Source organism: Megalopta genalis, chromosome 1, assembly GCF_051020955.1.
Source record: "Megalopta genalis isolate 19385.01 chromosome 1, iyMegGena1_principal, whole genome shotgun sequence".
In the NCBI taxonomy this organism is placed as follows: domain Eukaryota; kingdom Metazoa; phylum Arthropoda; class Insecta; order Hymenoptera; family Halictidae; genus Megalopta; species Megalopta genalis.
The window spans coordinates 17,636,720-17,660,685 of NC_135013.1; the positions used below are offsets into that span (position 1 = coordinate 17,636,720).

General features: G+C 41.8%; 3 protein-coding genes and 1 long non-coding RNA gene across 7 annotated transcripts in view; 3 read left to right on the forward strand and 1 right to left on the reverse strand.

The window, feature by feature from the left end:
• Nucleotides 1-17,522, forward strand: part of fw (CUB and Sushi multiple domains furrowed) — a 45,584-nt gene extending 28,062 nt beyond the window's left edge. For all 4 annotated transcript variants that reach the window (XM_076522543.1, XM_076522544.1, XM_033474749.2 and 1 more), the window contains 18 exons: nt 825-920; nt 2,378-2,500; nt 2,590-2,753; nt 2,935-3,061; nt 6,790-6,939; nt 7,039-7,215; nt 7,474-7,653; nt 9,020-9,138; nt 11,013-11,247; nt 11,317-11,490; nt 12,731-12,910; nt 12,992-13,237; nt 13,318-13,497; nt 15,299-15,472; nt 15,609-15,788; nt 15,889-15,997; nt 16,780-16,962; nt 17,033-17,522. In XM_076522543.1, the coding sequence (XP_076378658.1) occupies nt 825-920; nt 2,378-2,500; nt 2,590-2,753; nt 2,935-3,061; nt 6,790-6,939; nt 7,039-7,215; nt 7,474-7,653; nt 9,020-9,138; nt 11,013-11,247; nt 11,317-11,490; nt 12,731-12,910; nt 12,992-13,237; nt 13,318-13,497; nt 15,299-15,472; nt 15,609-15,788; nt 15,889-15,997; nt 16,780-16,962; nt 17,033-17,138 (2,903 nt within the window). In that variant the 3' untranslated portion in view covers nt 17,139-17,522. The remainder of the gene's footprint in view (nt 1-824; nt 921-2,377; nt 2,501-2,589; nt 2,754-2,934; nt 3,062-6,789; nt 6,940-7,038; nt 7,216-7,473; nt 7,654-9,019; nt 9,139-11,012; nt 11,248-11,316; nt 11,491-12,730; nt 12,911-12,991; nt 13,238-13,317; nt 13,498-15,298; nt 15,473-15,608; nt 15,789-15,888; nt 15,998-16,779; nt 16,963-17,032) is intronic.
• Nucleotides 17,523-18,119: 597 nt separating this feature from the next.
• Nucleotides 18,120-19,887, reverse strand: LOC143259616 (uncharacterized). The gene is made up of 2 exons (XR_013033629.1): nt 19,726-19,887; nt 18,120-19,630 (listed from the first exon to the last, which is right to left on the reverse strand). It is a non-coding gene; the product is annotated as an uncharacterized LOC143259616 (long non-coding RNA).
• Nucleotides 19,285-21,948, forward strand: sqh (myosin regulatory light chain sqh). The gene is made up of 4 exons (XM_033474732.2): nt 19,285-19,442; nt 20,734-20,933; nt 21,020-21,233; nt 21,412-21,948. The coding sequence occupies exons 2-4, from the start codon at nt 20,744-20,746 to the stop codon at nt 21,530-21,532; spliced, it is 525 nt and encodes a 174-aa protein (XP_033330623.1). The 5' UTR covers nt 19,285-19,442; nt 20,734-20,743; the 3' UTR covers nt 21,533-21,948.
• Nucleotides 21,949-22,545: 597 nt separating this feature from the next.
• The window catches only part of LOC117222786 (uncharacterized), a 149,851-nt gene continuing 148,430 nt past the window's right edge, over nt 22,546-23,966 (forward strand). Inside the window, exon 1 of the mRNA XM_033474713.2 lies at nt 22,546-23,422. The gene's annotated coding sequence lies outside the window, so the exon portion shown is untranslated. The remainder of the gene's footprint in view (nt 23,423-23,966) is intronic.

A 23,966-nucleotide genomic window follows, 5' to 3' on the forward strand; every position in this document is an offset into this window, starting at 1 on the left:
AGGCATTTTAGTCATCGTCTAGTAGACTAGTCCCTCCATCATCTAAAAAAATTCAGGTCATTTAGTTGAGTTTGGAAAAAACTATTACGTTTTAGAAAGTGTACGAACACTTTTGTAACTGTTTATAACAAACCGAATATAAAAACTAAAATCGACTTCAAGGCCAAAGAGATTGAAATAAATATACACACACTATCTCGTACTACAGCTAATTTAATAAATCAGTCCGCCCAACATCTAAACAAAAATGAATTATAAACTTACTATGGATCAACTTGATTCCAAATTATCTTACCAATAGATTTTTGCACAATAAACGATACAAATCTCACTAAACAACAACACTCCTCGTTTCCCACAATGAAAAAAAGTGATTTACACCGCTAAAGTCGATTTCAAGGCCAAAGAAACTGAAATAAATATACATACACTATTTCGTACTACAGCTAGTTTAATAAATTAGTCTGCCCAACATCTAAACAAAAATGAATTATAAACTTACTATGGATCAACTTGACTCTAAATTACCTCAACAATAGATTTTCTCAGCAAACGATGCAAATCTCACTAAACAACAACACTCCTCGTTTCCCACGATGAAAAAAGAAGCGACTTACGCCGCTATGATTCTAACGCAATCAATTAGCTCGATCCGTTGACGAAGATACGAGCACCTGGGGTCGCGATAGGAAGCCGCCTGTTTTTTTGTGTTTTTGTTTCGCGACTCTGTCGGAAGCAATTAGGGGATAATCTGCCCCTGTTCCATTCATGGAACTCGCCTAACATTCGCGACGAAATTGAGAAAGTTCTCCGTCTCCCGACAGGTCACCAACCCCTTCAGGATATCGAGATACGCGTTGGCAACAGTAGCGCGGAGTTGCAACGGAACCCGTTGTGCGCCTGGTTTCCGGGCACGATTGGTAAGCAGCTCGAAAGCTATTGGGTTGGCAACTAAGTAATTGCCGATTTGTTCAATGAACTAAAAAATTGTTTTTTACTTGGAACGAAGTTTAACCTTTTAGGCACGACGCGCCACTATACTGGCTTCCGCGGATATCATCTTTCAGAACGACACGCCACTATAATGGCTTTCGCGGATGTCATCTCTCTGGACGACGCGTCACTATAGTGGCTTGCTCTGTTAGCTCACTCGCTCATCGTTTGAACCAAATAATCGTCTTCATATGCATTGTTTCACACTTCTTTTGTCTTCGCATCGATTTACAACAGTCTACAGGGTGTCCCAAAAATGTCTCGCAATCCGGAAATGGCGGGTTCCTCGGATCATTCGAAGCAACTTCTTCCTTTACAAAAATGTTCTCCGAGGCACCGTTAACGAGTTATTAACGAAAAACGGTGACTAATAAGAATCGAGTACGGCTGACGCGAGGCGGCCCAGCCAACCAGCGCGCGAAGCCCAGTTCCGCTCATTGGCTCGATCGCCTCGCGCCAGCCGAGCTCGCCTCTCATTGGTCACGGTTTTTCGTTAATAACTCGTTAACGGTGCCTCGGAGAACATTTTTGTAAAGGAAAAAGTTGCTTCGAATGGCCCGAGGAACCCGCCACTTTCGGATTGCGAGACATTTTTGGGACACCCTGTATATACAGTATCAGACTATGTACAGTAATAATAATAATAATAATAATAATAATAATAATAATAATAATAATAATAATAATAATAATAATAATTTTATAACATAACATTTACGGATATCATAAAAATGGGAGTGAGAGACATCTATAACTGAAATCAGCAATTACTTAGTTGTCAACTCAATACAATAAAAGATAATATCTTTGAATATTGTTTTTTATATAAATTCACTGCCACAAATACTGTCATGTAACAACCAGTTGTAAACAAAAATATTTATTCAAATACGAGTGTTTCTAAGCAAAATATTAATCCCATACTATTCAATTTCATCATCGTCCAAATCTATAACGGTGTTACATAATGAATGGATGCTCGTATTTTACTAGCTCACTTGTGTTATTTTTCATTCGTATTAAATAAATATTTCAAAGTTCGTTGCATTATCTAGAAACAACGATCGATCGAACAATAGTATAGAATTGCGACAATAACACTTTCCAGTTGCAATAAAATCGATGACAATCGTACAATCGTACATATAATAAAAAATAACATAATAATAATAATAATAATAATAATTTTATAATATAACATTCACGGATATCATAAAAATGGGAGTGAGAGACATCTATAACTGTGAAATCGGCAATTACTTAGTTGCCAACCCAATATTATCCGCTCGAGATGTTCTCGACGAGCTTCGTGATTCCGCGACGAAATCGGGAAAGCATTCGCAACGCGACAGCGTAAGGAATGACAAGAAAATTCTTACTTCAGAGGAGGGCATCACGAAGACTTTCGTGTGCGCCAGGGCGCTGATCGGACAATACGTGTTCCTGCAGCTGGTCGGCGTCGAGGGCAGCCTGAGCCTGTGCGAGGTCGAGGTGTTCGCCGTCGACGGTAAGTTCCGAGGAGCCCCCGGACCGTTCTATAATAGCAGAGCCAGTCGAACGAATTCCCGTGGAATAGTCGCACCCGATTTTCCGCAGAGTTCTCGACGGACAGGTGCGCCTACGCCGGGACGCCGGCTGACGCCGATCTGGCCGCTTTCAACTCCACCTGTTACGAGTTCGTGGTGAAGAAGGGTGGCTCGTTCCAAGAGGCGCGGAACTATTGCCGCGGCAGGGGCGGCGATCTCGTGCACGGCTTCAAGGTTTTTATAACTCCGCGTTCCGCTCGCGTTTCGGTGAATCGCGTCCGCCGCGCGCGGACGTTCTCTACGATTTCGCTAGTCGGAAAGTCGCGAGTCACGTTTGGCATGCTCCAGTTCTCGGCTAAAGCTTCTACACGCCTATCGCCGAGCGGGTTGTTTTCACTTCCACGTGCGATTGCAGGGCGCGGCGTCGGTCTATATACTGAACAATCTCGAGAGACGAAAGGACAAGCTGAAAACCCAGCTGGTCTGGATCGGCGCGCAGAAGGAGCCGCTGATCACGGCGCGAACCTGGCGCTGGGTGGATGGTGAGTATGAAGAGCAGCGGTTCATTTTACTCTGTCCGACAAAATCAAACCTTTTCTCTGATTTCCTATAGCCACTATGATATTCTTGCAGAGCTTCACTCTCCGATCAAGGATCTGAAAACTGAATTTCTACATCACCCTCAGTTTTCGAAAAAAACGAGTTTTTGCAAAAACCCAAAATTTTCGACAAAGATGAGATATCGCATGAAAAGTAAAAACGTTAGAAAGTTCTAATCGGTGTTAAAAGATAGAGGAAAGTTTTACAAATATAGTGGCGTACGATTTATTAATTGTTTTTGGTCCTGAATAAATATAAATTGATGTCAAAGTTTAAAAAAGCGTCGACGCGCGCAGTTTCTCTGCAATGTTTTTGTATTTTTACGAGAAGTTCTTTGTTCGGCACGAAAACTCTACCCAGAATCGGATTCTGTAGACATTTCTGAAGAAGAAACGGCCCGATAGAAGCGTCGGAACGATGTACATTTTGAGTAGATCGAGGAAATGTTCGTCGGCAACGTACACGATGTTTTGCCGCCGTGTGCTTCGCTGCTCGCTTCTCTCCGTCCGAAAGGGCCGAAGCTACGCGTAATCAACACCGATGGATGGATCCAATGGGGCACACACTTTGCGTGTGAGACGTGCTACTTTGAATTTTTTTTAGTACTTGAATGTGCTGTCTTCTTTTACATATTTCTGTGGATAATAATTACTAAACTGTGAATCATAAATTAAAAGGTACGAAAAACATGGTTTTAGGAATATAGAAGTAAGATTATTAATTTTCAAATGGAGCAATAATAAAAGAAAAATAATGAACAAAAAATATTCATTTTATTCTGAGTTTGTTCGAATTACAAATATATCATGTATACAGTTAACATTTAAATTATAGCGATAATACGATCATGAATAAATAATCATTTTCAAAACGTTAAACTTCTTGAAACATATTGTTAACTATATATTTAAATATTTATTTAATTATATGGCGTAGAAGTCAAAATTGTACTAGTGTTAGAATACTTTCGTTACCCACTGCAAATACTCTGGTGTGATCTTTTCGTGAAATATATCACAGTTTGGTGATTATTATCTACAGAAATATATAAAAAAGACAGAACATTGAAGTACTAAAAAAAATTCAAATATTATTTGCGAAAAGTGGGTGCCCCATTGGATCCCTCCATCGGTGTTGATTAGGCGTAGCTTCGGCCCTGTCGGACAGAGAGAAGCGAGCAGCGAAGGATACAGCGGCAAAACGTCGTGTATATGTTGCCGTCGAACATTTTCTCGATCTACTCGAAATGCATATCGTTTCGACACTTTTACCGGGTCGTTTCTTCTTCAGAAATGTCTACAGAATCCGATCCTGGGTAGAGTTTTCGTGCAGGACAAACAACTTTTCGTGAAAATACAAAAATATTGCGCAGAAACTGCGCACATCGACGCTTTTTTAAACTTTGACATTAATTTATTGCTATTTAGGACCAATAACATTTAATAAATTGCATGCCACTGTATTCGGGAAACTCTCCTCTATCTTTTAACACCGATTAGAACTTTCTAACGTTTGTACTTTTCATGCGATACCTCATTTTTGTCGAAAATTTTGGGTTTTTACAAAAGCTCGTTTTTTTCAAAAACTGAGAGTGATGGAGAAATTCAGTTTTCGGATCCTTGATCGAGGGGTGAAGCTCTACAAGAATTTCATAGTGGCTACAGGAAATCAAAAATCGTGTTGGACGGTGTTATCTATTGACTCGGGCCCGAACCACTTTTTTTTCCCTTCTCACGATCCATCGACTGCCGCGTCCATGGGAACCGCATGGGTTCCCCAGCGAGATTGGGCAACTCCGGTCGCGATTCGACGACCCGGACCGATCCGATCGATCCCTGTATTGGCAATTACGCCGGGTAATTATAGTTCCGTCTGCCGCCGGAATTCATTTCGTCCGAGGGCGGTTTGGCAACTCGTCGGCCGGCCGCGGTCATCGGGCTCTGTGAAATCGAAGTACGAATCGACGAGCAGCCGGGGAACTCTGTCGGCGCAATCGCACGCGCTAATAAATAGAACGTGAAAGTTGCCACTGTGGGGAAATCGACGGGAAGTTACACCCGTGAGCGTCTGCTCGAACGTATAATCTCTCCTAATCGTTTGTTGCGTCTGGATCGGCCAGACGAAATGATCGCGCTTGAATCCGTGGGAGTCCCGCCGGGACTCACGGACCTGTCGTCTGACCCAACTTCAACCCCTTTCGTTTCTGACGGTCTTGCGCTCGACGAGCTCGTTATTAACCCTTTAAGCGCTATGAATCCACGTATGCGTTCTCACACGACCATTCGATTTTGACTATGAACCCATATATGCGTTTTCGCATAACCATTCGATTTTGACTATGAAATATATACTATTGACTATAATATTTAAATTGACTATAATATTTAAATTGACTATAATATTTAAATTGACTATAATATTTAAATTGACTATAATATATACTATTGACTATAAATATATACCATTCGATTTTGGTTTGAAAACCAAAGTGTGTAGCAGACAACAATGCCTCGATGGGCGCAGTTGATAAAATCGATATGATTTTGAGTTCGCTTCACTGCGTTCGAAAAAGCACAACATGGTATAAAAAATATTTCTTCCACCTCTTAGAGCTCGCTATATACAGGATGTCCCGAAAATGTCTCGCAATCCGGAAATGGCGGGTTCCTCGGATCATTCGAAGCAACTTTTTCCTTTGCGAAAATTTTCTCCGAGGCTTCGTTCACGAGTTATTAACATAAAACACTGACCAATAAGAGGCGAGCTCGGCTGGCGCGCAGCGGCCCAGCCAACGAGTGCACGGAGCCCAGTTCCGCTCACTGGCTCGGCCGTCTCGCGCCAAATGATCTCGCCTCTGATTGGTCACTGTTTTTCGTTAATAACTCGTAAACGAAGCCGCGGATTGCATTTTCGCTAAGGAAAAAGTTGCTTCGAATGACCTCAGGAATCCCCTACTTTCGGATTGCGAGACATTTTTTGGGACACCCTGCATAATGCACATATTCTTTATAAAAAAGCTAATAATAAAACTGACACATTTGAAAAATTTCATCCGCTTCTCATAAAAGATATTTCGCGAGAATACCCACCGCATGGAGTAGAGGCTAAATGAGGAAGAGTTCGTTCGAACGACTTTCCATTTCGGTTAACGGAGAGGCATTTCCCTGCATCCTGCGTAACTAAAGAAAATAAAAAACATTCTTCGCGACGCGGATGCGCTGTTCGCGCTAAAAATAATCGCAGAACTGACACGCGTTGCGAATGCAAAAAATGTAACATTGGCTGATATATCGAACCCTGCTTCGAGATTTACCACGCGATACAAAATTACTAAATTTTCAATTTAAAAGATATAATTTACTACTGTTACATCGTTCGTGTTATCTTTGCTCAATGAAATATACGGTTATTAAGGCTTTCGAGGTCACCGCACAATTTATTTCAGTCACAATCGATATACCTCGCAATGAAAATTCAGTCTGCTCAACTTGCGTCCTTTCGTAAAAAGTACGCAGCCCACGGTAGGCTTTTTCGTACGGAGTGGGCGATCCATGGCGCACGCTTAACGTCGGGAAACTCGGCGCTCAAAGGGTTAACGATTCTCGCGACACGCGAACGAAGCAACGCCGACGGTAGTACGGTAGTCGAAGATGACCCGGTTCGCTTTCAGGCGAGATCGTGCAGAAGCCTTCCTGGGGCAAAGACCAGCCGAACAATTACAACGGCGAGCAGAACTGCGTGGTGCTGGACGGCGGCCGTAGTTGGCTCTGGAACGACGTCGGCTGCAACCTTGACTACTTACACTGGATATGTCAAAGCAGTGAGTGCGAGCTGTCGATGCGAGTCGACGGTGCATGGAACAACGAGCAGCGGTTTCCGCTGCTAGAATATCCGATCTCATCCGTCGCCCGCTTTTCAGGACCACCGACTTGCGGCAGCCCGGAGAAATCGGCGAACACGACGATCGTCGGCACCAAGAGGACGATTGGCTCCACGATCGATTACGTCTGCCCGGACGGCTACATGCTGATCGGCTCGAAGAACAGAGCCTGCGAGCCGAGCGGATTTTGGAGCGGCGAGCCGCCCACCTGCAAATGTAAGCTCGGTCGAGCGCGCCGCGCCACGCGTTCCGCATAATTATCGCGAAGATGCGGCCGGGCCGCGATTCGCAATCGCGTCGCGTACATTAGCCAGACTGCAGATCCGTATGCGTTCGTTGCGTGCGCAACCGCGTCGATTACTTTGGAAACGATGCTCCTTGATTGAATCGTTCGGCTAACTAAATTCGTCGATCGCGCTCCGATCGCTCCGTGTAACGAGAACCGCTATACGATCACGACAACGATGTCCCCAGTCGTCGATTGCAGTCCACTCCCGGAACTGGAGAACGGCGTGATCACGTTGGTGGACAAGAGGACCACGCACGGGGCACTCGCCGATTACGCCTGCAACGAGAATTACACGCTGATCGGCGACGCCAGACGCAGATGCGGCGACGGCGGTATTTGGAGCGGACATAAGCCCCAATGCTTGTGTACGTAAACCGGCGTTACCATTATATTGGGTCTGGGAAAAAGTTCGCGGCGTTTCGTTAGTAAAACTCAACTGGATTTCTTAGATTGTGAAAATGAATTTATTTCAGCCAAATATGCTCCATTATTATCGACAATGTTTCGCCATTTTTCGGGTAAAATCACGATGCCATCGGTGAAGAACTTCTGCAGTTTCTGGTTAAGAACACTGAATCAAGTGGTTCTTCGCAGGCTTCTTTTGAAGCCAGTTTAATTCCATCGAGAGAGTTCTGCGGAGATCGGAACAAGTGATAGTTAGAGGGTGCTACGTCTGGACTATACGGTGGGTGCATCAGAATTTCCCAACCAAACTCTCGTAATTTTTGACGGGTCGTCAAAGAAATGTGTGGTCGGGCGTTGTCGCGATGGAAGACAACACCTTTCCTATTATGCAATTCGGGCCGTTTTTTTTCAATTTCGTGGCGTAATCTCTCCAGTTGTTCACGGTAGAGTCGAGAATTAATCGTCTGACCAACTGGAAGTACCTCATGGCGGACGATTCCCTTCCAGTCCCACCCCCCACACACAGCATCACCTTTTTTAGCGTCGATCCTGGCTTCGCGAACGCTTGTGACGGCTCACCATCGTTTGTCCACGATCTTTGGCGCTTCCGATTGTCGTACGCGATCCATTTTTCATCACCGGTCATGACACGTTTCAGAAATGGCGCGATTTCATTACGTTTCAGCAGCATGTCACGGATGTTGATTCGATTCGTCGTGTTTTCCGCGCTCAACTCACGAGGAACCCAAACATCCAGCTTCCGTTTGTATCCAGTTTCGTGTAAACGGTTCGAAACAGTTTTGTGGTCAATGCCTAGCTCTATACCAACATCGACGCTGCTAATATGCTTATCTTGCTGGACTTTTTCAACAATTTCATTAGCTTTTTCAGTAACTGGACGACCAGAGCGTGACTCGTCTTTCACATCAACATTACCAGAACGCAAGCGAGCGAACCATTTCCGCGCAGCTGATTTTGATCATGTAACTTCACCATACGCAGCACGAATTTTTTCACAAGCCTGCGCAGCGTTCTTCCCTTTATCGTAACGATATTGTAAAATATAGCGAAATTTCTCGTTATTTCTCTCCATTTTCAAACGCCAACAACTTTCCAAGTACTGCACCACCACGATGTTTATGCGCTCAAAATTACGTTCAACGTGTCACCTTTAAATGAAGCGTTCAGTGGTATCGTTGCAATAAGTTGTTCGTGGGTTATTAACAATTGACGACGTCGATCGGGAAAACGCCACGATTCTCAGACCTAATATTAGTAGTACCAGAAGCCGGAAGTGTAAGGCATTTACCGTTCCTTATTTTCCAGTCGATTGGTGCCCGGAACCGCCGCCGGTGAACGGCGGAGTCGTTACCACTACTGGCCGACGAACTGGATCCACCGCCACTTACTCCTGCCAGAACGGCTTCATTTTGTTCGGCGACAACGTGAGCTATCTTACAAATTAACCCTTTGCACTCCGCTGTCCTCTCTCGTGGGACATCGTAATTCCAGCGTATCACTCGGATGTCTCCTCTCGTTGGACAATAAAGTTTATTAGTGATTACGGGGAATCGAGTTATTTCAGCGCAACTTTTTGAGACGTGCATGTTTCCCTGAGTTTTCTCTTGAAATGGCACAAGAGATCAAATCAAAATATAGTAAAATTACTAAGATATGTACAAGAAATGTCAGCGGGTTTTGACGAGAACGTGAGAGGCGTGCTCACGACGGTCCGAGCACTTCAAAGGCGCCACTTGAAAAGAGCGATAAGGCAAGTTTGTAGAAGAAAGGTCGGTATGCGAACATAGCACGCACTGTATAATGAGATTTATAATCATAAAATCTGGAGGAAAAGATTTTCAAAGCTGAACTCAGTCTGGTTTGAAGCGTCGAGCGGTGTAGATAGATCTAACGAGTGAGAAAATCGGAGAAGTGATTCTTCTCTTGGTAAATAAATTGTTTGGTAAAAGTTTTTTTGGTAAATACCATCTTGTGAGTTAGTAATAATAATTAGAAATTTTCAACCTATGTATTTATTCATATTTTTTATTAGAACAATGGCGAAACGTTCAAACACGAATGAGTCTCATAACGCAAGTAGTAGCGAAGACGAGCTCCGGATAGACGTTTATACAGATATGTTAGAAAGACCAACTGTAGAAGGTTTTCTTCTACAGTTGGTCTATCGTTTCGATAGCAGTGATAGTGATATCGTCCAAGCAACAAGGCGACGAGAGAAAGAGTTCGCATAGATAGCGATTGCAACAACGAAACAAAATTATAAAACAAACAATAACAAAATTATAAAAAGTAAAATATTGATTTTTTTGCAAATTTCTCGATTTCACCCAAATTCATATAAGTCCAATATCAGTATAATATGTTAGTTGGTTCCCAAAACCATACTAAATAATACGAGAATCTGTAAATGCCCGCAAAACAAACAATAACAAAATTATAAAAAATAAAATATTGATTGTTTAGCAAATTTCTCGATTTCAGCCAAATTCATATAAGTCCAATATCATTATAATATGTTAGTTGGTTCCAAAACCATACTAAATAATACAAGAGTCTGTAAATGCCCGCAAAACAAACAATAACAAAATTATAAAAAATAGAATATTGATTGTTTAGCAAATTTCTCGATTTCAGCCAATTCATATAAGTCCAATATCATTATAATATGTTAGTTAGTTCCAAAACCATACTAAATAATACGAGAGTCTGTAAATGCTCGCAAAACAAACAATAACAAAATTATAAAAAATAAAATATTGATTGTTTAGCAAATTTCTCGATTTCAGTCAAATTCATACAAGTCCAATATCATTACAATATGTTAGTTAGTTCCAAAACCATACTAAATAATACGAGAATCTGTAAATGCCCGCAAAACAAACAATAACAAAATTATAAAAAATAAATTGATTGTTTAGCAAATTTCTCGATTTCAGCCAATTCATACAAGTCCAATATCATTACAATATGTTAATTAATTCCAAAACCATACTAAATAATACGAGAGTCTGTAAATGCCCGCGAAACAAACAATAACAAAATTATAAAAAATAAATTGATTGTTTAGCAAATTTCTCGATTTCAGCCAAGTTCATATAAGTCCAATATCATTACAATATGTTAATTAATTCCAAAACCATACTAAATAATACGAGAGTCTGTAAATGCCCGTTTCTGCCGAAAAGTGGCGCCGAATAGCTGGTAGCCAACGTCCAGAATGGTTCGGAGTGCTAAGGGTTAATTCTGTATTTCGGGGAGCCTCGGGATCAAGAGGTGCACCGTTTAATTGGGTACACAGGTATTGACCTGCGACGTCGGCGGCGAGTGGTCCGGCAAGGCGCCCCAATGCAAGTTCGTCGATTGCGGTGCACCAGCTCAAATCGAGTACGGCACCGTGACCCTGATCAACGGCACCACTACGGTGAAGAGCTTGGCGGTGTACACGTGCCAGGAGGACTACTGGCTGGTCGGCGAAGCGAAGCACGAGTGCACCAGAGAAGGAAAATGGAGCCACGCCACGCCGTCTTGCGAGCGTAAGCTTCGAACATTGCAACTCGGAGCGGCCTTGATGAATGTTCGATCTATTTTCCGATGTTTTTCAGTGATCACCTGCGAGGAGCCCGAGGTGCCTACAGGAAGCTACGTGGTCGGGTACGATCTGAACGTTCACAGTGCCATCGAGTACCATTGCGAGGCAGGATATCTGCTTCAGGGGGAGGCCAGACACACGTGCGGCAGAGACGGAGAATGGACTGGCGAAGTTCCCACCTGCGAATGTAAGCTTGTCCTTCGTATAGAACACCTACAACGCGGTCGCGGACGATTTCTGTGTCCTTTGGCCGAGTAGCCAAATCTCTAGTAGCCAAATCTCTAGTAGCCAAATCTCTAGTAGTCAAATCTCCAAACTTCTTTGGAGATCTTTGATATGAAAAATGCAGGCAGAAAGGAAGGAACTGCAGCTAAATTCCATCGCGATCATTCCACTTAGAACCATCTGTCGTATCTTATCACGTTGTCTGAACAGTTTACAAGTATCTAGAATAAACGTCTCAAGTAAAACGTAAGAGTTACGCGGTTCAGAGCTCGGCGTATCCGAGATTGGCCGAGCAATCAAATCTCTGGACCTCGCCTTCTGCGTTCAACTTCTTTGGAGATCTTTGATATGAAAAATGCAGGCAGAAAGGAAGGAACTGCAGCTAGATTCCCTCGCGATCATTCCAGTTCGAAGCATCTGTCGTATCTTATCACGTTGTTTGAACAGTCTACAAAAGTATCTATTAAGGTGTCCCATAAGTTTTCTTTCCTTTTTTCTGATACGAAGCGATTACACGATATTTGTTGTTTAAGGTTGATTTATCGAGTTATATATGAACCGTTCTGCTCTATTGCCTTCTTCCATCCTTCAGGAAGCCTCATTTTATATGTCGTCTTTCCGATCTTCGTCGAATTCAGAAGGTCTTCCGCTGCGGGGCGTGTCGTCGACGTCGAAATCGCCATTTTTGAACTTCGCAAACCATTTCCGTGCCGTAGACTCGCCTATGACACCTTCTCCGTATACGTTGCAAATGTCCCGGGCTGCTTCGGCAGCTTTTTGGCCCCGATGAAAAGCGAAGAAGAGAAGCTGTCGAAAATGTTGCTTTTTACCTCCTGGATATTCCATTTCTAAGCCTCGAAAGTAATAAAAAATTAAACTACTCGAAAAGACGATTAGCACAGTTTTGTAGAGCAGAAAGAGCTCTATCGAATGAATATTACACGCTTTGTCGAACAGTCAGAAATCGTTGTGAAATAAAAGAAAATATAAAAACGCTACGAACTTATTCCCCAACCTGATATAAACACAGCCAGTTAGAGTCATTCATAGCGCGGCGCGGAAAGAACTTATGGGACACACCCTCACAGAATAAACGTCTCAAGTAAAACGCAAGAGTTACGCGGTTCAGAGCACAGCGTAATTGACGTTGGCCGAGTTCGGCACGATTAACAACGGACGAAATCGCGTTCGATGTGTCGCAGATGTGGAGTGCGGCAAAGTTCTGCCGGTGTTGAACGGAGCCGTGGAATACGCGAACGGGACGACTCATCTGGGAAGCGAAATCACTTACAGCTGCACGAGAAATTACAGGCTGAACGGGGTGTCGAGGAGATACTGCTTAGACAATGGCCAATGGAGCGACGCGACACCGAAGTGCGAAGGTACCCAGAGAACCGTGACGAGGAGATCCGTTCGCGCGCGAACGATCGCCAATGAACCGATTGAAACGCGTTCGGTTGCAGAAATCCGGTGTCCAGAGCCAGTGTACGCGGAACACGGGATCCTCTCGGTGACCGGAAACGACCGAATGTACGGGAGAACGTTGATCCGCACCGGGACGCCGGAGAACTCGAACACGGGCGCGACTTCCTATAAAATCGGCGCTCTCGCCAAGTATCGGTGCGAGAGAGGATACAAGGTGATCGGAGAGCCTCTGTCCACCTGCGAGGACAATGGAAAGTGGAGCGGCGAGGTTCCGCGTTGCGTCTGTAAGAACAATTTCTTTCGGTCCCGATCGAACAGCTGCCGGAACAAACGCGCTGACACTTTGGAAACGATCTTTTTCCAGACGTCGATTGCAGCAAGCCCGAGCAAATTCAGCACGGCAAGTACACGCTAACGTCGAACGCGACCTATTACGGGGCAGCCGCGCTATACGAGTGCGACGGTAACTTCGAGCTCGACGGATTCGCCAGGAGATTGTGCTTGGAAAATGGCACATGGAGCAGCGACACGCCGGTTTGCAAAGGTAACACTGCCCCGACGAAATCAAACTTCTTTTCTGATTTCCTGTAGACACTGTGAAATTCTTGTAGAGCTTCACTCCCCGAACAAGAAATCCGAAAATCGAATTTTTCCATCACTCTCAGTTTTGGAAGAAAACGAGCTTTTGTAAAAACCTAAAATTTTCGGTAAAAATGAGGTATTGCATGAAAAGTACAAACGTTAGAAAGTTCTAATCGGTGTTAAAAGATAGAGGAGAGTTTCCCGAATATAGTGGCATACGATTTATTAATTATGTTTGGTCCTGAATAACTATAAATTAATGACAAAGTTTAAAAAAGCGTCGACGCGTGCAGTTTCTCCGCAATATTTTTGTATTTTTACGAGAAGTTCTTTGTTCAGCACGAAAACTCTACACAGGATCGGATTCTGTACACATTTCTGAAGAAGAAACGGCCCGATAGAAGCGCCAGAACGATGTACATTTTGAGTAGGTCGAGAAAATGTTCGTCGGCAACGTACACGATGTTTTGCCGCCGTGTGCTTCGCTGCTCGCTTCTCTCTGTCCGACAGGGCCGAAGCTACGCGTAATCAATACCGATGGAGGGATCCAATGAGGCACCTACTTTGCGTGTGGAACGTGTTACTTTGAATTTTTTTTAGTACTTGAATGTGCTGTCTTCTTTTACATATTTCTGTAGATAATAATTACTAAACTGTGAATCATAAATTAAAAGGTACGAAAAACATGGTTTTAGGAATATAGAAGTAAGATTATTAATTTTCAAATGGAGCAATAATAAAAGAAAAATAATGAACAAAAAATATTCACTTTATTCTGAGTTTGTTCGAATTACAAGTATATCATGTATACAGTTATCATTTAAATTATAGCGATAATACGATCATGAATAAATAATCATTTTCAAAACGTTAAACTTCTTGAAACATATTGTTAAATATATATTTAAATATTTATTTAATTATATGGTGTAGAAGTCAAAATTGTACTAGTGTTAGAATACTTTCGTTACCCACTGCAAATACTCTGGTGTGATCTTTTCGTGAAATATATCACAGTTTGGTGATTATTATCTACAGAAATATATAAAAAAGACAGAACATTGAAGTACTAAAAAAAATTCAAATATTATTTGCGAAAAGTGGGTGCCCCATTGGATCCCTCCATCGGTGTTGATTACGCGTAGCTTCGGCCCTGTTGGACAGAGAGAAGCGAGCAGCGAAGGATATGGCGGCAAAACATCGTGTACATGTTGCCGTCGAACATTTTCTCGATCTACTCGAAATGCATATCGTTTCGACACTTTCACCGGGTCGTTTCTTCTTCAGAAATGTCTACAGAATCCGATCCTGGGTAGAGTTTTCATGCAGGACAAACAACTTTTCGTGAAAGTACGAAAATATTGCGGAGAAACGGCGCGCGTCGATGCTTTTTTAAACATTGACATTAATTTATAGTTATTCAGGACCAAAAACAATTAATAAATCGTATGCCACTGTATTCGGGAAACTCTCCTCTATCTTTTAACACCGATTAGAACTTTCTAACGTTTTTACTTTGCATGCGATACCTCATTTTTGCCGAAAATTTTGGGTTTTTACAGAAGCACGTTTTTTTCAAAAACTGAGGGTGATGGAGCAATTCGGTTTTCGGATCCTTGATCGGGGAGTGAAGCTCTACAAGAATTTCATAGTGACTATAGGAAATCAAAAATCGTGTCGGACAGTGTAATTGTCGTCGCGCCGTTCGACGCGTAAGCCGATCCCCTTAGAAGGTCCTCCATTCATCTGGAAACTGTTCACAGAAATCAGGTGCAAGGACCCGGAGAAGGAAGGAGTCCTGTCTACGCAGGTATCGACGCACAGCGTGGGCGGCATCGCCCACTACGCGTGCCCGCGTGGCTACTACATGGAAGGAAACGAGACCAGAGTCTGCTTGCAGAACGGCTCTTGGAGTGGAAGCGTGCCCGCTTGTTTCTGTAAGTAGTCTCGCTCTCGTTTTGTCTTTCCGAACAAGCGTACGAACGCTTAATGGCTCGTTTAAAAAAAAAAAAACAGAAAAAAAACACACTCGGTTACGAAAGTAGCGCCGTGACAGCAAAAACTTGTCCATAGCCGTCGAGTGCAAGCACCCGGGGCCCATAGAGAACGGAAGAGTGATCGTGGTGAACGGGACCACAACCTACGGCGGAACCGCAGAGTATCATTGCCTACCGCAGTTCGAGAGAGTCGGCCCGTTTCTGAGAAAATGTTTGGACACCGGATCTTGGAGCGGCGAGGAGCCCAAGTGCGAGTGTAAGCGCGATTTCTGATAATAATGAGATATCTCGGCGTTTTTGTTTTTTTTTTTATTTTAGAACGATCGGCGTTTACGTTTTCTTGGTTTGCTCGACAGTCATGCCGAACGAGGTCGCGGAAGCGCAAGGCGTGGGTACCAGCGTCGGGATCGGTGCCGGAGTCATCATATTTATATTAATTATACTTGGACTCGTTTACCTAAGACTGTGAGTAATCGTTTGCAACTGGATCGCGAGACCGTAGATCGTTCAACGAGTCGGGTAGCCAACGGTGAACGAATCTAGTGGAAGCTCGTTTGTCGTCTTCCCAGTGTTTAGTAGAATGCTTAAACCTTTGCACTCGACTGGTGACTCTGAGGCAACACTAAAATTGTTACATCATGTTTCAAGATGATATCTATATTATCAATCATTATATATTATCTATATTATCATAATATCTATATTATCAATATCTATATTATCATAATATCTATATTATCAATATCTATGTTATCATAATATCTATATTATCAATATCTATGTTATCATAATATCTATATTATCAATATCTATATTATCAATATCTATATTATCATAATATCTATGTTATCAATATCTATATTATCAATATCTATATTATCATAATATCTATATTATCAATATTTATATTATCATAATATCTATATTATCTTAATATCTATATTATCATAATATCTATATTATCAATATCTATATTATCATAATATCTATGTTATCAATATCTATATTATCAAAAGATTGCTAAAAGTCTACCTATTGTACGAGTCACAAGACTCGATGTCATATGCATGAAATACACTTTGTCAAATAAAATGGAAATACTACAAGCCAGAAAAGTTAATTTACATTTAAAATAGCTTCGAGTGCAAATGGTTAACACAGATGCCGATTCAACTGCGCTGTCTTTTGTATCGTTGAACAAAGTATGCGTAAAAATTTCGATGAAAATTTCACGGTGTTCCTTGCAGGAGGAAAGCTACGCCTGTGAAAAATACGGAGAACGTGCAAGCTGCCGAAAGGAAGGAGGATCAGAACGCCGCTGTAATGTCCTACGCTACGCTTAACGATGGAACACCCAACGCCATGTACGAGAATGTCCCGGAAGACGGTCTCTACGATAGTCCTTACAGTATAAGTGGCAGTACCTATGGGTGAGTTCAAAAGCTGATAGATCGAACCTCTGGAAAAACCAGATTAACAAAGGATTTTCGCTTGTCGAAGGTACGGCAACAACGTCAGGAGACATTACGGAAGATCCGGACACTACGAGGCCGAACCGGTCGCGAACAGAAACGGCATCACCATCAACGGAGTGTCCGTGCGATAGTCCCTGTCAGAGTCGTCCTCGGAATCAGGTATTATTTATGTACAGAACAGAGATATGTGGGAGGACACACCGACGCGCGAACCATTGTTGCCTTTATTTATGTTATTGTGTTGAGCGTAGCGCCGATTTCTGTAAATAAGTAAAGAGGATGATGAACGCGACCGACGATCGCGAATCCGCGCAAAAATTCGCGTAAGACGGCATTCACGTCGGAAGAAAATTTCGCGAGACTACAATTCCACGTGTATCATTGTGTATATAGAGTGTTACCGTAATTTAGGACGACTGTTTGTAAATCTCAAGCGGAAGGCGCATCTTGTAACATAAGCTTGATTGTTCGTTGGTTGCACGAATAAAGAAACCAATGCTCTTGTTTTATTTTGACACGAGATTCACACCGTATCTTCCTGGGACCCCCCGAGCCGACTACCTTCTGCAAACTTGACCTCTTGACACGTTCGTCGCAGAACTGGGTGACGGGTATGCTTTCGTGGGGGCCCTGTCACCCAAATATGGGCGACGCTCTTCTTATTCAATTTATAGGACTTTCGGTTGGATTTTGAAAGGAATAAAATCGAATAAGCACTGAAATATAAATATAGGATATACAACTTAAAAATACTGAAAATATACATATTATACTATACTTTTTACTAATTTATATTTAGTATAACATATTACATTGTACTATGTCGTATGGTGTGCGTTGAAACATTCTAAACACATTTGAGGTGATTTTAGACAATTCGAACAATAGGTCGTAGCTTTTTTTAAAAATTATTTATTTAAAAAATTTATCGCTCTGTTTATCGATCTGGGTGACGGGTATGCTTCCGTGGGGGCCCTGTCACCCAAATATGGGCGACGCTCTTCTTATTCAATTTATAGGACTTTCAGTTGGATTTTGAAAGGAATAAAATGGAATAAGCACTGAAATATAAATATAGGATATACAACTTAAAAATACTGAAAATATACATATTATACTATACTTTTTACTAATTTATATTTAGTATAACACACTACATTATACTATGTCGTATGGTGTGCGTTGAAACATTGAGGTGATTTTGGACAATTCGAACAATAGGTCGTAGTTCCTTTTTCTACATTTTTTCGCTTCCTGACGTTCAGGTTATGTCAAGGTTAAATTTATTTAAAATTATTTATTTAAAAAGTTTATCGCTCTGTTTATGTTTTCGGTGCTCCGACAGTCGAATTTGGGCCCCGCGAGAAACTCGACCGAATTGCGCTGGGCGACGAACGTGTTAACCGTTTGACCTCTTATACCGTGTACGCTAAAAGTATTTGCTATTAAGATAAAGCGAAGAAAAATTAACAAGATAAAGCGAAGATAATTAACAATAATACAAAGAACGATTTTCTCTGTTAACAAGCGAATAAAATATATATCGTCGCAATTATACTTATAGAGGACATCGCAAACGCGATTACGAAACGCGCGCCAACTATATCGGGTCCTCGCGCTGCCTTATAAGGCAATGCTTTCGCTGTCAGTAACTTGCTCCAACTATGGCACCTCCAATGACGCGGTCTTTTAAGAGTACATTAGCGCTCCAGAAAAAAAAATAATCATTTCACAAATTGGGAGTTATTTCTATTCGAAATAGACTTCCGAGAAGACGTCGAAATAGCAATTTTATGTAATTATTCATGTAATATATATTATATATATAATATATATTATATTATATATATATATATTATATATTATATTATATTCATGTATTCGTGTTCTTACAAAACTCTTTGTGGCTCCTCTCAAATACAACGGTATATATCTTGTAAATATAAATATTTAAACACGTTTAAACAATATTTAAAGTAAACGTCAGTTAATAATATAATAATAATATAAATAATAATAATATGACAATATAATATAATTATCAACCGTCAGTCGATTTTCATGTTTTTCAATTTTCTTAGAAAAACAGAAGTTTGCGGTGAAAGTTATCGTCGTCGTGCGATTTTTATCAGATGCCTTTTCTATCAGAAAATAGTTTAAAAGCGAACATAGCGTAATCTATTTTCGATCGATCGAATGAAATAGTTCCGGCGAGAGATGGAGCGACGCCCGTGGATCGATTGACCCCATAAGGTGTTCGAACGGCTGGGTTGAGAACCTCTGTGACAGACGATCCTTTCACAGATGGCGCTACCTGCCCGGGTGTGGTGAATAACCATAGAGTGACGCGTAACGTGAGTCACAGTAGTGCACGAGTCTCTGTGCAGTTCTGTATTTCGTGACACTTTCTCCGGTAGAAGTTTTCTATTAACCAGGTATGTAAACATTCGTTATTCCGTCCGAGCTTGTTCACGTGGAATACGCGATTCATTGTTTCGTTAAACAACGCTGCGGCAGTACGAGATGCGTGGAACATTTGACAGCATTCGTCTCACTGAAAGGGCGGCCATTGTTTATTGTGTCCTCGATTTTTTTTACTTCTCCAGTTGCTTCTCGCGAATTTCTAAAACATATTTTCGCGTTTCTCTTGGCCGTGAAATGCTCCCCTAAATTCGTTGCTACGAATCACTGTTGTGTTTTTTTTTGCTCGATACGCACCGATCCTTTCTCGAGAAAAACTTGTCCATAGAGACAAATATAGCCTGTACCGATATAGCCTGGGGAAAGTTTTCGGACAAAGAGCTGTAAAGTAAAATTAGAAAATCAAAATGCACTGCTGGAACACGATATCTCGAAGGCGCATCGGTGTAGATTCGCCCGATAAAGTTCTAAGGGAAATCGTGAAATTGAATGCTATCGATGACACGTTATCTCGCGTGCCAAGAGTACAGTTTTCAATGCTCCACTTCGGGTTTTATTTTCGAAACGATTCAAGCGTGAGTCAAGTTTAGGTAAATGAACTTGTCAGCGGGCTACGAATATGCTTATATAAACTCAATTCTCGTCACTAATTAAGTAAAGTTGAGTAAAGTTGACCAGAAAGGTGTCTACTAAGGTTATAGTTATTTCGTTACAGTGAAATATTGCGAAAATTTGCGGTTTATTCGCGAATAAGTCGTTGTCGGACGATTAAGTGTTAATAATATAATAATTTAGATAATATAATATAATATAATTATTATTATCTAAATTATTATATTATTAACACTTAATCGTCCGACAACGACTTATTATCTATATTTTTTTAGATAATATAATATAATTATTATTATATTATCTAAAAAAATATAGATAATAATAATATAATAATTAATAATATAGAGTCAAACAGACGATTTTGTTTTTATCGTGATATTGGTTATTAATTGTTTAAAAATGAATGAATGATTTCGGCAACAAATAATAGGAAAAAAGTTTCGAACAGGCATTCGGTCCAATAATCTTGTTTCTGTGAAATTGATAGAACCAATGTTGTCGCATTCGTGTAATCTTATCGTAGGATGTATCTGTGCATTTTTTGTGTGTGTGTCAGCGTTGTAATAGTAGAAAAGATTTTTTTTAAATTCAAGACGGTTTAAAACACGATTAAAAATCATTTCGAGCAGCTACGAAGAAAATTCCGAAGCGACCGTAGAAAGCCAGCTGAATCTTTATTTATACTTACAGGGATACCAACATGTCCTCCCGCAAAACTGCCGGCCGTCGTGCAACGACAAAGAAGCGCGCGCAGCGCGCCACATCCAATGTTTTCGCGATGTTCGATCAGGCCCAAATCGCGGAATTCAAAGAAGCTTTCAACATGATCGACCAGAATCACGACGGTTTCATCGATAAGGAAGATCTCCATGATATGCTTGCTTCTCTAGGTTGGTTGGAATTATTCACACATTTTTATTTGATTTATGTATAAATAAATCATGTCGATTACATTATAAAAATGATATTATTTTAGGAAAAAATCCAACCGAAGATTACCTCGAAGGCATGATGAACGAAGCTCCAGGGCCAATCAACTTCACGATGTTCTTGACGTTGTTCGGAGAGAGGCTTCAAGGCACCGATCCGGAAGACGTTATTAAAAATGCGTTCGGTTGTTTCGACGAAGAGAATTCCGGTCATATAAACGAGGAACGTCTCCGCGAGTTGCTCACAACGATGGGGGACAGGTAATGCTCCACAGAAATATATAATAATAATAATAATATATATATATGTAATAACAATAATATATATAATATAATATATATATATATATATATATATGTAATAACAATAATATATATAATATAATATATATGTATATATAAAAGAGGGTGAAATCAATAATTATTTCTCTCATTTAAGATTTACGGACGACGACGTGGACGAGATGTATCGCGAAGCTCCCATAAAGGGATCGATGTTCGACTACATCGAGTTCACGCGAATCTTAAAACACGGAGCTAAAGACAAGGACGAGCAGTGAGCGAACCGTGGAGCCATCTGTACTTTGTATTTGTGTGATCGATCGCGCATAAGCGCACGTTTATACTATGGTTGCAATTGTAAAGTTTGAAATATTACTTGTATTTTGTACATCCTCTATTAATGAGAATAACCGAAAATCTAGAGTTTATATTATTTTTCGAAAGAGCCAGCCTTATCACTGGAGCACGTGCTGAAAATATGTAGACTCGAGAGAACATATAAAAAAACGTTCATCGTATTTATTTTCCAAGGATAAAAAGCTAGAGAACGAAACTCTGAATCTGTCTTGCCATAAGCCGCGCGGTCGCTGCCGTGTTTAACGAAACTGATGTATGTAATATATTATATGCTACATGAATTTGTAGCCGTTGAAAAGTTGGCATTTATATTTTAATATAATATTGTACACCAAAAGCGTAGTGTCTTTATAACCACTCTATTCGACGTTTCGAGAAAATTCGAAAACAGAACCGGGGAAACAAAAATTAACATTTTCTTTCATAAATCGATCGAATTATTTTGTCGCACAAGCTAATATAAAACTCCGCAGAAGTCTGTGCAACGTTGAAATCTTTTCAATTCAAATCCCTTCGAATCGATCGTGAAAACATTAATTTTCACCGATGTATGCAATAATTATAATAATAATAATAATAATTAATAACGAAGTAGAAAAATCGATTGTTAAAAATCCGAGTAATCGAATAAAATTTTCTGCAACGTGTGTTACAACATTTAAAGCTTAATCGAATATTTTCTTTGTAATGAAAATACTTTATCCGATCGTCGAGCTGATGAACAATTAAACAAAAATACTTGTTTTCCGATTGCGAGCGGGAAATAAAATATTTCAATAATAATTAACCTAAATGAAAAACGTTGGCCGACTCTGGTGCGAACGTTTGAAAAGTGGCCTGGCCCGACGACCGACCGACCGAGCGAAGGAGCGTTCTGCGTCTGCGCGCGGCCGTTTATGTACAGTGTATACACGGAATAAAATCCGACGAAGCCGCAGTATCATTTCCACTGGTGGCGGAGTGGGGTCTGGCTCGTCTCTGTTGGTTTCCTCTCGGTTCTGCCGCTTTCCCCGTCGCGTCCTTTCGCTCGGTGGTTGTTTCGTTCAGCAGCGACTGGGACAACACAGGAGCCACCCGGTGGATAGGATACCCGGCTGCCCAGTGGATCCAGGAGCATCGGCGCTCGCCGATCTCCTCAGCTAATCGGATTCGGGCCGAGGATCCTCCGAGACCGCGACTGTCGTCCGTCATCATCGATGATCCACCGTCGCTCGCGCGGTGTGTTTACCAGTTTGGTGGATGTTGCCCACAGTGAAGCACCGTGCACCGTGTAGCCCGCGATCGTCGTTCTCGCCTGGTATCAGTGAATCTCTTCGGGCGAAGGAACACCGACTCGCCGCCGATCGGTACGGAGAGAGAAAGAGAGAATGAGACGAGGGACGGAAGCAGAGGCCGAAGCTGCCAGCCGCGAATTGGGTTACGTCCCGTTCGCCTGGCGACGATATATGACGCAACGGCCACCCTTCGCGAGTACCAGCGGTCCTCGTAATCTTCTTGTGTCGCTTTAACTGCGACAGGACACTCTCTCTCTCTCTCTCGCCCCGTCCCGTCCCATCTCGTCTCGACTCGTCTCTCGTCGATCGAGCAGTGTCGCTTGTTGTCACTTCGGACACACGCGGAAATAATCAGCCGCGGTGTGCGCTCTCCGTGCATGCGATCAGCTATCCCCGCCCCGTCGCGTCCACTCGATTGCGCAGCCAGTTTTGGAGGTTAGCCGATCACGATTGAGAAACTCGAACGAAAGCGACACCCACCGAGCGAGCCAGCCGGATCAGCTGTTTCCCCAGGACGACCTTTTCGCCGCTACCCCGGTGAGTCCGCTCTTTCTTCTTTCTCTTTGTCATCGTTCGTTAGACTGTCAACCGGGCGACGGCGAGTTTCCTCGTCCTTCGATGACTTCCGGTTTCTCTTTCGTTTCACCTTTAATTCAGGAGCTCCTGCGATGCGATTCAATGGTTACACTATATATGTATATAAAAGCTGCACCTTTACTGTCACGTACTCTTCGACATCTTTTTTAATGCTCGGTTATAAATTTCGTCCGTGTTCAGTGAAACCAGCGAAGCGATTGAAATTTATCGAGTACCAGAGGCAAAGCGTAGCATGAAACCAAGAGAACCCTCGAGGCACAATTAGCTGCAGCCAAGATGTGAATTTCTAAATCTCTGTATTTGTAATATAGCCTGAATAATAATATTCTGAATCCCATCTGAACAGTCGAGAGTCGAGTAATTTTTTTTGCTTGCTGCGGGGCAGGTGTTGTTGCATTTTATTGTATTACTTAGTTGCAGTGTTAGAACAAACGACGTTACACGGGGGTGTTTTCGAATCGAACTTTTGCACGGATTCGGATTC

Bases quoted from the DNA above. Each gene is read 5' to 3' on its own strand.
- sqh (XM_033474732.2), top strand. From the start codon at position 20,744: ATGTCCTCCCGCAAAACTGCCGGCCGTCGTGCAACGACAAAGAAGCGC. The intron at 20,934-21,019 runs GTTGGTTGGAAT...ATATTATTTTAG, and splicing joins TGATATGCTTGCTTCTCTAG to GAAAAAATCCAACCGAAGAT. The intron at 21,234-21,411 runs GTAATGCTCCAC...CTCTCATTTAAG, and splicing joins CTCACAACGATGGGGGACAG to ATTTACGGACGACGACGTGG.